Below are 12,874 nucleotides of genomic sequence, written 5' to 3' on the forward strand. Positions count from 1 at the left end.
CAATCCAAAAACACAAATGCAAAGGAATTTATTCAAAATTGAAACAATGAGAAAATCCAATCTCGAGGAGAATAATATTAATGCAGTCCAATAATGCAATCCATAATACAACATGTCACATTGATGAGTAGAAAATAATATAAGCACTTTCCAGATAAACATCACATTATCACCTGCAAAAAGTTATATTTATCACTCACAAAGACATCCCTTCTAGTAGTAGGTAGATGCCTTTTGAGCTGGTCTGTAGGGAAGAATGCAACTTCAAACATTATAAACAAAATCTACACTTCAAAAGACCACAGTTAACAAAATTTGCAGGAGCATGGAGCTAACATAAAATTTCTGTCTTAAGGAACTGTAATGTGAAAACCAAATGAGAAGGTGTATCATGCTAAATATATTTCTTAAAAAAAAACTGGAATTACGTATATTCACGGTCTTCACATAGTCTCTTTGTATAAAAAGAAAATATGCTTAGCTTAGGTGTTATTTGTGACGATCGATGTAGAAAGGGAACCAAATGCGAGGTAATTGATGAATCCAGTGGAAAATTAAATTCCATGACAATGGAAGAATAATGCCAATCGAGAAATGTAGTAGGAGTCCCAGCAATAATGACATTTTCTTTATCATTAACTTCAGTTTTACATGGAAATAAATTAATAAACAAGTACATTGCTAAAAGGTATCAACTAATTAATAAAAATGTAATAGTCAATCTAATCTTGTTCTTGAATCACTTCCAGCTCCAAATTCAACCGTTCTGCAGCAGCAATAGTAGTGTTTGTGTTAGTTGAAGCTTTTGGCTGGAAAGGGTTTGTGGGAACTTTTAACTTGTCTCCTTCTCCTTGGAGCATATGCATCGCAGTCTTCATAGATGGACGATGCATAGGATGCCACTGAATGCACCAAAGTCCCACAATCGCCAATTTCTTTGCAATTCCAAAGTTACTCTCTTCATCATCAATAGGGACATGCATATCTCTTCCTTCAACCAAACTGTGTATCCAATCTGGATACAGAACTTGGACATTGTTATTTTCTTGACCTGGAGTGTTGTTTATAATGTTCTTTCTTCCTCCAACCATCTCTAACAACAACATCCCATAACTGTAGATATCAGACTTATAAGACACATTGCCGAAGTTTCTAGAAAACACTTCAGGTGCAATATAGCCTAGTGTTCCCCTGGCTGCAGTCATAGACACAGTGCTTCTATTTTTGGAGCACAACTTAGCCAAACCAAAGTCAGTAATCTTTGGAGTGAGAGTGTCATCAAGCAAGACATTATGAGGATTGATGTCAAAGTGAAGAATTCTCTGATCACAGCCTTGGTGAAGATAATCAATTCCTGTGGCTATGCCAAGAGCAATCTCTTGCAACTTTTCCCATCCTAGGAAGGTACTCTTATCCTTGTTGTGGGGTGCTGAGATGATGAAATTCTGCAGCGACCCATTTGGGAAAAAGTCATAAACTAAAGCTCTGTGAAACCCATCAGCACAGTAGCCAAGCAAGCGAACGACATTGACATGGTGGATTTTTCCCATGGTTCCCACTTCATTGATGAACTCTGTTCCATTATCTACGTCAGTGTTGTTGAGGATCTTGACAGCAACCAGAATTTCAGTGGACAATTTACCTTTGTAGACAGCTCCATGAGCTCCTTCACCTAACTTTTCCCTGAACTGGTGTGTGATTCTTTTGATATCAGCATAAGAGAATCTGGCTGGCTTTAAGGCCCTGAAATCCTTCAAAAAGTTCTCAAATCTTTCATGATTCCTCGCCTTTCATCCTAAAATGTCGATGTATTCCAATGAGGACACGTAGCAGAAACACCAGCACAGTTAAACCAACAATTGCACCTGCAAAATTCAGAAGGAAACAAAGTCATTTTCAAGTGAAAACAAAACAAAACGATGACCAAACGTGCACGAACAAACTAAGGTGTCTGTTTGATCTCACCTGCAGCTGCCAAAATAGGGTATACAGGTATCTTTTTCTTTGATTTGTTCTCTGATTTATGCTCACATTTTAAGCATCCGCTATCAAAAACCGTTTCTGACAATGTCAGTGAGATTGAGTTTAGTCGTATCTCAGATGCAGATAAAGGAAATCCTTGCTCGAACATTTTGTTGCACTGAAACAGGTCCAATTGTAGGACACTTTCGCTAGAGTCGGCGACATAAATTGGACAAGCCAGCATATCTTGCGCACCAGGCCATGTTTGACCCGTGTTTTTCAGATGGTGTTGTCCAATTGAAGAGCAATCGAAGAAAGTAATATTCTGGATTAAGGACTGGTCGAATTGTAAAGGATTAAATAATGAGGAATTGTGTCTTGCAAGGAGTCCTGGAAGACAGTTCTCGGGATCAGACAGTTGTACTGATCCTGTTTCGCAATCTATGTAGGTGAGAAGGAGACTTACTGGGACTGGAAGTGCTGGAAATTCAATCATCTGACCATTGCTGTTATTAGCATATGATAGACGAAAGGGACATCCAATTGAGGTGTCATTGTGACCATTTCCAACACTACTCATGAAGAGCAGCAGCAGAATTATTAGCAGCGCTACCATTGTCATCATCAAAGCTGAACTAACTGTGATACCTTACCTAGCAAATCACTTAACACTTAATTCATTGTCTAATCTATATCATGTGTTTTTCATCTCCCTCTGAAAGAAAGATACCAACAATATTGTATTTCATGCTTTGTATTTGAATATGCAAAACACATGCCTCGTGAAACTCAAGGCCTACCGCACTAACAAAGCTTTGTCTTTTGGGAGGGCATATCATTATGAAACATGTAATAATTTGCTTAACTTTTTTTTGGTATTTTCTCCTAGTTTTGAATCTTATGCAACGGTATTATATGCTTAATTTCTTGCTATGGTATATCATACACAGGACTACTAAATGGAATGGGCATAGGGACAGATTATGAATCTCAGGGTAATTTTGATTCTAAAGCTCAAGGTATTTCTGATTCTAAACTCGGTCTTAGGATAGGAAGGGTCACAATAAAGTATGTCTTGCCACTATACATTTTGTTGAGATTCATAATAGGTCTCATAATTTTCTTTGGAAAATTAATACATATGTATCGGAAAAGACATACATCAATTTATGAAAATATTGAAGATTTTCTTCAAAGGAACACCTTAATGCCAATAAGGTATTCATATAAAGAGATCAAGAATATGACTGGAGGTTTTAAGGACAAGTTGGGTGAAGGAGGATATGGACAAGTTTATAAAGGAAAGCTACGAAGTGGACCTTTAGTTGCTATAAAGATGTTGAGTAAACCTAAGGCTAATGGACAAGATTTCATGAGTGAAGTCACAACCATAGGAAGAATACACCATGCGAACGTTGTACAATTGATTGGATTTTGTGTTGAGGAATCAAAACGTGCTCTTGTTTATGAATTCATGCCCAATGGTTCTCTTGATAAATATATTTCCTCCAAGCAAGATGGTATCTCTCTAACTTATAACCAAATGTACACAATTTCTCTAGGAGTTGCTCGAGGTATTGCATATCTTCATCAAGGTTGTGATATGCAAATTTTGCATTTTGATATCAAGCCTCACAATATCCTTCTTGATGAAAACTTTATCCCTAAGGTTTCTGACTTTGGTCTCGCAAAACTTTATCCAATTGATAATAGCATCGTCACTTTGACAGCAGCGAGAGGTACAATTGGTTATATGGCTCCAGAGTTGTTTTATAAAAATATTGGAGGAGTGTCTTACAAGGCTGATGTCTATAGCTTTGGAATGCTTTTGATGGAAATGGCAAACAGGAGAAGAAATTTGAACCCATATGCAGATCGTTCAAGCGAACTTTTCTTCCCTTATTGGATTTATGATCAATTGGTCGAAGAAAGAGAGATAGAAATGGGAGAAGTTACAAATGAGGAAAATAATAATGTGAAAAAAATGTTCATAATTGCTCTATGGTGTATACAATTGAGACCCAATGACCGTCCTTCAATGACTAGAGTTATAGAGATGTTGGAAGGTGAAATTCAGGTTCCCTCTGATACGATTGTCCAGCACGATGCTGGAACAAGAGGTTCGACAATCGCTTAACAGTAAAACAGAACTTAACAACAAAACAATAACACACAGAAGTTGTTAACCCAGTTCAGTGAAAAACTTTCACCTACGTCTGGAGGGTTTGCACCCAAAGAAAGGAAATCCACTATCTCAAGTTTCAGGAATTACAGACACTCATGAACAACTCAGTTCATAGTTCACTTCCTAATCTACCCAGTGTATTTCTACTTAGAATCTCAACCTAAGTATGAGAGCCCCTCTCACTTTCTCTCAATCACTGCCACAGTGATTGGTGAACACAATGAACAAGTAGAGTTTGAACGCAATCAAACACACAGAATCTCTCTTTGCTTTATAGAATCAGTGAGCAAAGACAGATTCACAACTAACAAAGGACAAAGCACAATTAACAAATCCTAAAACACTCGATCTCTCTATCAGCTTCGACACCTTCATGTTTTAGGTCTTCATCCTTTTATAGACTTCAGCAGCGGCAGCATGGGCTTTAGGGTTGGCACGGGCTGAAGAAACAGATTGCAGTAACATCAATTCAAAACGCAATCTTGATAGATTCGGTTTCTTATTGCACAAGTAAAGATAGAAACCAATCTTTTAACAAAGATTGTTTCAACAAATAACAACCCAACAATTAAAACCCTTCTCGATAGCTACTTGCTCCTCAAGTAACTCAAAAACATATCTTCAGTAAATCTTCAAAGGGCCCACAACAGAAACACAAGCTGAGGACTGATGCCCTAGCTTCACGAGATCAGATGTCACGACATCTGCTTCGACAATCGGTTGTTTTGACAAAATGCATGGCAACATGTTTCAACAGAAGGAGATGTTGAAAACATTACAATGCCTCCAAAGCTTTCTCAATATCCAGATGAAATTGAAATCAATTCTGATGAATCCATATCAAGTGATGCTTCTAGCTCAATGTGTTTTCTTGAGGAAGCTATAGAACATCCTTTATTGAAGAATCCTTCTACCGGCTAGCTGGTTATTTGTTTTTTCAATTATATTTCTTAGTTTTTTTATTGTAAAACATCCACATATTGTTAACATTATAATGAAATCCAATTTTTCACTAGTTAATCATTTCCAACACTAGTCATGAAGACCAGCTAGCGCTACCATGCATTGTGCAAGAAAGATACCATACACAGTGTTGGCAACAATATTATCAATAAAATTTTGTTTACATGTAAAACCCACTTCCACCTTGAGAAATTAGATAGAAAAAAAGAGAAATGTGAGATATAATGAGTCATGTGATAAGAATAAAAGTGAGAGATACAAAAATAATAGAGTGAAAATTAGATGATAGAAAAAATAAGATCATAATGAATCAAAACGCATAAAAGTAATTGTTGCTCTTAAATTTCATTTTCACATTCTGGTATTTCTAACGATTCATTGTTACTCGAGTTTTTTTTCTTGTACTTTTTCTTTTACATCACACATTTCTTCCCCACTTCTTCCTCCTGCTGCAACATCATCAACAATCCTTATTAATGTTAATGTACACCTAATGGGCTTGGGCTGTTCCTTTGGGCAGGACATATAATAAGGATCATCATCTCCGGCGAGTGCATGTGTGGCATGCTGACTAGGGTTAATGAAGTGATGTGGCATTAAAATAAAAAAACAAATTACAAGTCAGATTTTTAAACCTGATTATCCCCTCCCCAAATTAACCCAAAATTAACTTCATCTTCACAAAATCATCACCCAGAAATGAGTGTCATCATCACCTCCTCCTTCATCTTCATCATCAAAGGATCCAGATCGCACCGCCGCACCTTCGCCCTCCGCCGCACCGCCACCCTCCTCCTTCATCTTCTTCATCATCAAAGGACCCATATCTCCCCAACCCTCAACCTCACCCCAACCCGAAACCCATCTTCTTCATGGAGCCATCGTGACACATCCGAGGATCATCTTTCATTCAAACGTAACTAATTTCAATATTTAACATGTTTATTTTATTTAAAATATATTAATTTGTGCTATTTTTGTATCTTTTCAATTTTTCAACCTTATGTCGATAATTAATTGAAATGAAAATAAAAATTTAATTAATCTTTCCAGTAATGTAGAACTCAAGTCCAATATTCTTATATATATATATATATATATATATAATTTATTAAGATGATATCTAACTTTAGTACTTAATTTTGTATTTATATGTAAAATGTAGTAATAAGTTTTATTTGTTAATTTTTAAAATTCATCAACTTATGATTAATAATTAAAATTAAAATAATAATTTTAATGTTAACATATAAGAATTTGAAATTTTTTACAATTAGTTGTAAATGTAAAATTTATTTTACTACATATTTTTATTAATGTAAAGGTAGTCAATTTAAATTATTATTATTATTCAAAATTTGTCCTCAAGTTATAATTAATAGTTAAAATTTAATCAATGTGGGAAATTGAAAAGTTTTTTTTTTTTAATTTGGAAATTGAAATTTTTAACAATTATTAATTAATATAATGAATAATAAAGTAGATGTAGTTATTTTTTTAGTTTTGTATTTTATTATCTAATGTATTTAATACAAATGTAAGGTAATCAATGCAAAAAAGTTCAAGTCTCTTTTACATATATATATATATATATATATATATATATATAGAAGATTTTCTTATGTTTGCATGAATGGATATATTTAATTACTGCATTTATTGACACCTCATAAAAGAAAATCACAATTAGGTGAGGAACAATCATTCCATAATTTCACTAAACAATTATCACAAATCATATATAGAGCCACAGTACTTGCATAGCACGCACACAGTACGTTTGTAGCACGGACACAGATTACCATCCTAGATCAAGAAGAAGGATAATAATATATGTAAACAACATTTAATTTTTTAGATAACAATGACATGACACAAATTAATCTTGAAGATATATAGAACGATGTAATTAGCATTCATGATCAATCTTACATTCATAATCGATGAACAATATTAATGTTGCTTTTGGATCGTGCTTTACCTCTTATGTGTGCCTAGTTGATCAGAGAATTTCTTGCTCTAGTTTTGGTGGATTCAATGGAGTGATGAATAAAACTGCGTATCAAAGTAGCTAGCTTTAAATAGAACAAACAGAGAGCAAACACGCCTTTTTCTATACAAATATGGATGAGATGACATAAGAAAATATTTTTAGTCTGCCAACATGTCAATGCCATTTGAAGATAAGTTTGATTCATAGACTCACAAGCAATGCTTAATTTCAAGATTTAAGATTTATTTTCGTATATATTTAATTACTAACAAATGAAATGGCATTGATGTGTTAACATACTAAAAATATTTTCATTATTGATGAACAATCTGAGTGCTTAGTTGATCAGAGTTTTTTTGCTATTGTTTTAATGGATTAATTCAATGTGGTGATGAATAAAACTGTGTATCAAAGTAGCTAGCTTTAAATAAAACGAACACAACGAAAACGTGCCTTGTTCTGAGTAGCTAGCTTTGACTATCCAACTTGATTACTGATTCCTTGGTTGCGTTTCAAGGAAACATGGACCTTAACCAGGAGGGCCCACTTTTCTGATTGCTATGCGTTTTTTGTGCTTAAACATCCTGAGGGGCAGTTACATAGTTTGGTAGCATGAGGTAACACTATGGTATAACTAATGCAAATGCATAATCCAAGTCATTTGATAAAATTTGACAGCTTCCACACATACGCACTATTTGAAAAGTATAAACCATGGTATGTGCATAGCACAGACACGGTACGTGCATAGCACGGACACGGTACGTGCATAGCACAAATACTATGAACCGACATTGGTTACTATCCTAGTTTAAGAAGAAGGAGAATAAATAACACAGTACTTAAATCATTCATTAGATAATATACACTTAACACCAATCATTCTTCTTAAATAGAAGTAATATCTAATCATCATTAAGTTAAGGAACAATTTTCAACTTGTAATTTCAATAGTACCACATTGAAAACTATTATCTTGTAATCCATCTAAACAAAAATTATAATAATAATACTATTTATTCTATATTAGTTGTGATGGAGAATTAGTACTTCACAAGGACGGGGAAAAACAGTGGATGCATGATACCTTATACAGATGTAAGAACATGGATGACCTTTCTTTGATTATCACCCCCGTTGGCTAGCTTCGGCACCTTGATCATCGTTTTTTCTACACCAGCAATAAGAATTCAAGAAAAATAAGATTTGTTAGATAGCAAGACTTGACACAAATTAATTAACCTTGAATATGTATAGATCATGTAATTAGCATTCATGATCAAATATCAATCTTACCTTCATGATGATGAACAAGCTTCTGGATTGTGCTTTCTCTTTAGTTGATAAGAGAATTTTTCGCGCTCTTATTTTTTTACTAGTTGTTGGATTCAATGTGGTGAATGGTGATGAATAAAACAACTGTGTATCAATGAAACGTTGAGCACCTTTCTGAAGAGCAAACAGGCCTTGTTAGACATATATGGGTGAGATGACATACGAAACTGCCAACACGTCAATGACAAATCAAGATAAATTTGATTTACAGAATCACAATTCACAAGCAATGCCCAATTTTTATATTTAATTACTGACAAATGGAAATCATTATTAGGTGGGGAACAACCATTGCATAATTTTACTAAACAGTTATCACATATTATATCATACATATATCGTCTAACACTAATTCACTAGATATTAACCCGTGTTTGTTTACAACATTTTGAATATTAAATAACAATGATTAGTTTAAATTATTACATAAATATGAAAATATTTTTTATTTTAAAATAAATAATAATAATTATGCTAAAATTTCAATAATTTCAAAAAAATACTTTTCAATAAATAGTATTGGAGTTCTCTTTATAAATAATTAATATTACACAAATTTAATAATTAATATTTAATAGTAGTAATCAGTATTGGATCATTTTAAAATTTTAATTATTTATTTATTTAATAATGTGAAAATAATACAGTCCATTTGAAAAAAAAATTAAGCAAAAAGTTTTTAATGCCATCAAAAAAGTTGTTTTACCATTTTTTGTACTCTTTACCCAAGAAATCATTTTTTGGGAAGGACAATCACAATTTCCCAAACAGGTTTACACATGTTAAAATCGAGAAAAATAAAGCAATTTCATATTTTTCAACTATAATAAGATATAGATTAAATAGATTAAGTATTATGTAGTAAATTTATATTTATTCAACTTTGGTCATAACATTTTTCTCTATTAACCTTGCTCAAAATCGTTTTTACTAATATATAATAAGATCATAAATTATATTGAGATTGTTTCTTTAAATAAAGCACACATACATTATAGTTAATAGTACATACCTTATAGCTTCATTTTTAGATTTAAACAATTTTATCTAAATTATTTATTGATAACATTATTTTGTCATTAATCAAGTTTAATTTTAGTTATTTTCCCCTAATGCAAAATTCAAGTCAATTTTTATGTTTATGAATATTATTATTCAATTTAGATAGTTGAATTACTTTTGACAATACAATTTTTTTCATTTTTTTATTTTTTTATTTAATATATTAATTACAAAGAAATTTGCTATTGCTTCCTTTGTTTTACTACAAAGGTAAGATTTTACTGCTTAATGTATTTAATTAAATTTTTATGATAATTAAATTATAAAATAAATAACTATGACTAATATATTTTTTAAAATGTTTTTTGTATCTAATTAAATATTTTATTAAATCAATATATTAACTCGTATTAACCTTCCTGCCTGAAATAAAAGTGTAGTTTTTTTTATTAGAGTGTCTTGTTTCATTTTTTCACTTTTTTTTTTAGAGAACTAAGGTGTTATGTTTTAGGAGTCTTTTGTCATGTTCTATTCTACCTTATACAACAAACATGAAAATAAGTTTACTAACTAATTGATCTAAAAAATTTATTGATCAGTTTTCAGTTCAATTTAATGTATATATAATACAAATTTTTTTTTGTTGTATTTATAATAAAATTTCAATTGAGTTATACATTTTAGTGGGTAGCTAAATAGCTAATGACTTAGACAAATTTATTCATATTTAATATCAATCTTTTTTGCTTTAAAAAAACAATTACTATTAACTATCTAATTTTCTTAGGAAGCACAAATAAATAAATAAATATTAATGTAAAGTTAGTCAATTTCAGTTATTATTATTACTTAAAAATTCCGTTCATGTAGTAATTCATAATTAAAATTTAAATAATATTAATATTTAATTTAAAATATGAGCTGTTGAAAAGTTTAACAATTACTAATTAATAAATGGATGTATATTGAAAGTTGAATAGAAATATGTTTAACTTTCATTCTTTAATGCATTTAATACTTGCAAAAATGATCCCTATTTGGGACTAAAACGACAAAAGTGTGCAAATGTAAGGGACTAATTTTGCTAATTTTTTTTCTAGAGGGACCAAAACTGAAAAATTGTGATAAGTGATGGACCAAAAGAGCTATTAAGCCTAGAGTTTATCTTAGATAATTTATTGGAGACCGCTTATATATGAGTCGCATGCAGATGTTCAGTCACACATATCTCACGCTTCAATGTTGAGTCATGGGCATGAGTGAGTATATTGAGAAGTCTCACATCTCGGCGGAACTCGGGAGATGCGACCAAAATAGTTTATCTAAGATAATTTTCGTTTAGGGTTTTTTTTCTCCCTTTCTCCAAGTTTTGAATCATATGCAACTATAATATTATATGTTCACTTTCTTGTAATTGTATATTTTACACAGGATTACTACAAGCCATGGGTGTAACGATATATGCTAAATCTCGGGGAATTTCGGATTCTGAGCTTGGTCTTAAGATAGGAAGAGTCACAGGACAGTATGTCTTGCCATCATACATTATAATCATATTTGTGGTTGGTCTCATAGTTTTCTTTGGCAAATTGGTACATGCATATTGGACAAGACATTCATCAATTTATGTCAATATCGAAGATTTTCTTCAAGAGAACTCTCTCATGCCAATAAGGTATTCATTCAAAGAGATAAAGAAGATGACAAGAGGTTTAAAGGACAAGATAGGTCAAGGAGGATATGGCTCTGTTTATAAAGGAAAGCTACGTAGCGGACCTTTAGTAGCCATAAAGATGTTGACCAAACCTAAGGCTAATGGCCAAGACTTCATGAGTGAAGTTGTAACCATTGGAAGAATACACCATGCTAATGTGGTGCAACTTATTGGATTTTGTGTTGAGGCATCAAAACGTGCTCTTGTTTATGAATTCATGCCCAATGGGTCTTTTGATAGATACATTTCCTCCAAAGAAGATGGAATCTCTCTAACTTATAGCCAAATGTACACAATATCTCTTGGAGTTGCCCGAGGTATTGCATATCTGCATCAAGGTTGTGACATGTAGATTTTACATTTTGATATCAAGCCTCACAATATCCTTCTTAATGAGAACTTTATCCCTAAGGTTTCCGACTTTGGTCTGGCAAAACTTTACCAATTGACAATAGTATAGTCACTTTGACTGCAGCGAGAGGAACAATTGGTTATATGGCCCCAGAGATATTCTATAAAAATATTGGAGGAGTGTCGTACAAGGCTGATGTCTATAGTTTTGGAATGATTTTGATGGAGATGGCAAATAGGAGAAGAAATTTATATTCATATGCAGATCGTTCAAGCGAGGTTTTCTTCCCTTATTGGATTTACGATCAATTGGTTGAAGAAAGAGAGATAAAAATGGGAGAAGCTACCAATGAGGAAAAGAATAATGTTAAAAAATTGTTCATAGAAATGACCGTCCTTCACTGACCAGAGCAATAGAGATGTTGGAAGGAGATATAGAAAACATTACAATGCCTCCAAAGCCCGATCAATATCCAGATGAAATTGATATCAATTCTGATGAATCCATTTCTCGTGATGCTTCTATGTCAATGTGTTTTCTTGAGGAAACTATAGAACATCCTTTATTGAAGGATTCTTCTACCTACTAGCTAGTGACTTGTTTTTTCAGTTATTTATTGAAAAACAATTAAATATTATTTACATTATAATGAAATCCAGTTTTTCATTCGTAAATCATTTCCAACACTACTCATGAAGAGCAGCATAAGAATTATTAGCAGCGCTACAATTGTAATCATCAGGCTTAACTAATTGCGATACCTAGCAAAACACTCAACACTTTTTGTCTAACTTATATCATGTTCTCTTCACCTCCCTCTGAAAGAAAGATACCACACACAGTGCTTGCAAAAATATTATCAATAAAGTTTTGTTTACATGTAAAATCCATTTCCACCTTGAGATATAAGAAAGAAAAAGGGAGAAATGTGATATATGATGAGTTACGTGATAAGAATAAAAGTAAGAGATAGAAAAAGAGCATAGTGAAAATTAGATGATAGAGAAAATGAGGTCAGAATGAATCAAGGGGCATAAAAGTAATTGTTGTTCTTAAATATAATTTTCACATTCTGATATTTCTTACAATACATTGTTACTCGCGTTTTCTTCTTGTACTGTTTCTTTTACATCACACATTTCTTCGTCGCTTCTTCCTACTGTTGCAGCATCATCAACAGTCCTTATTAATGTTAATGTACACCTTATGGGCTTGGGTTGTTCCTTTGGGCAGGACATATAATAAGGATCATCATCCACATCATCATGAGATTGGCTATAATCACGAGTGAGAGAGTACTTGCCCGTAGGTCCTACCATAGCAGCACATGCGGCAGAGGGGCCTAACTTTTCATACTCAGGGTGGTAT

The 12,874-nt window shown here is 32.7% G+C and overlaps 1 protein-coding gene and 2 pseudogenes across 1 annotated transcript; 2 read left to right on the forward strand and 1 right to left on the reverse strand.

The window, feature by feature from the left end:
• Positions 1-606: 606 nt before the first annotated feature.
• LOC130732952 (rust resistance kinase Lr10-like) lies at positions 607-2,587 on the reverse strand (annotated as a pseudogene).
• Positions 2,588-2,858: 271 nt separating this feature from the next.
• On the forward strand, positions 2,859-5,068 carry LOC130732652 (rust resistance kinase Lr10-like). The gene is made up of 2 exons (XM_057584661.1): positions 2,859-4,028; positions 4,908-5,068. Exons 1-2 carry the CDS (start codon positions 2,927-2,929, stop codon positions 5,066-5,068), a joined length of 1,263 nt encoding a protein of 420 aa, XP_057440644.1. The 5' UTR covers positions 2,859-2,926.
• Positions 5,069-10,885: 5,817 nt separating this feature from the next.
• On the forward strand, positions 10,886-12,095 carry LOC130732681 (rust resistance kinase Lr10-like; annotated as a pseudogene).
• Positions 12,096-12,874: the final 779 nt, after the last annotated feature.

Source organism: Lotus japonicus, chromosome 1, assembly GCF_012489685.1.
Source record: "Lotus japonicus ecotype B-129 chromosome 1, LjGifu_v1.2".
In the NCBI taxonomy this organism is placed as follows: Eukaryota; Viridiplantae; Streptophyta; class Magnoliopsida; order Fabales; family Fabaceae; genus Lotus; species Lotus japonicus.

Excerpts from the sequence above, each read along its gene's own strand:
- LOC130732652 (XM_057584661.1), top strand. The coding sequence starts at position 2,927 with ATGGGCATAGGGACAGATTATGAATCTCAGGGTAATTTTGATTCTAAA. Across the intron at positions 4,029-4,907 it reads AGTTATAGAGATGTTGGAAG|GAGATGTTGAAAACATTACA; the intron begins GTGAAATTCAGG and ends TTTCAACAGAAG.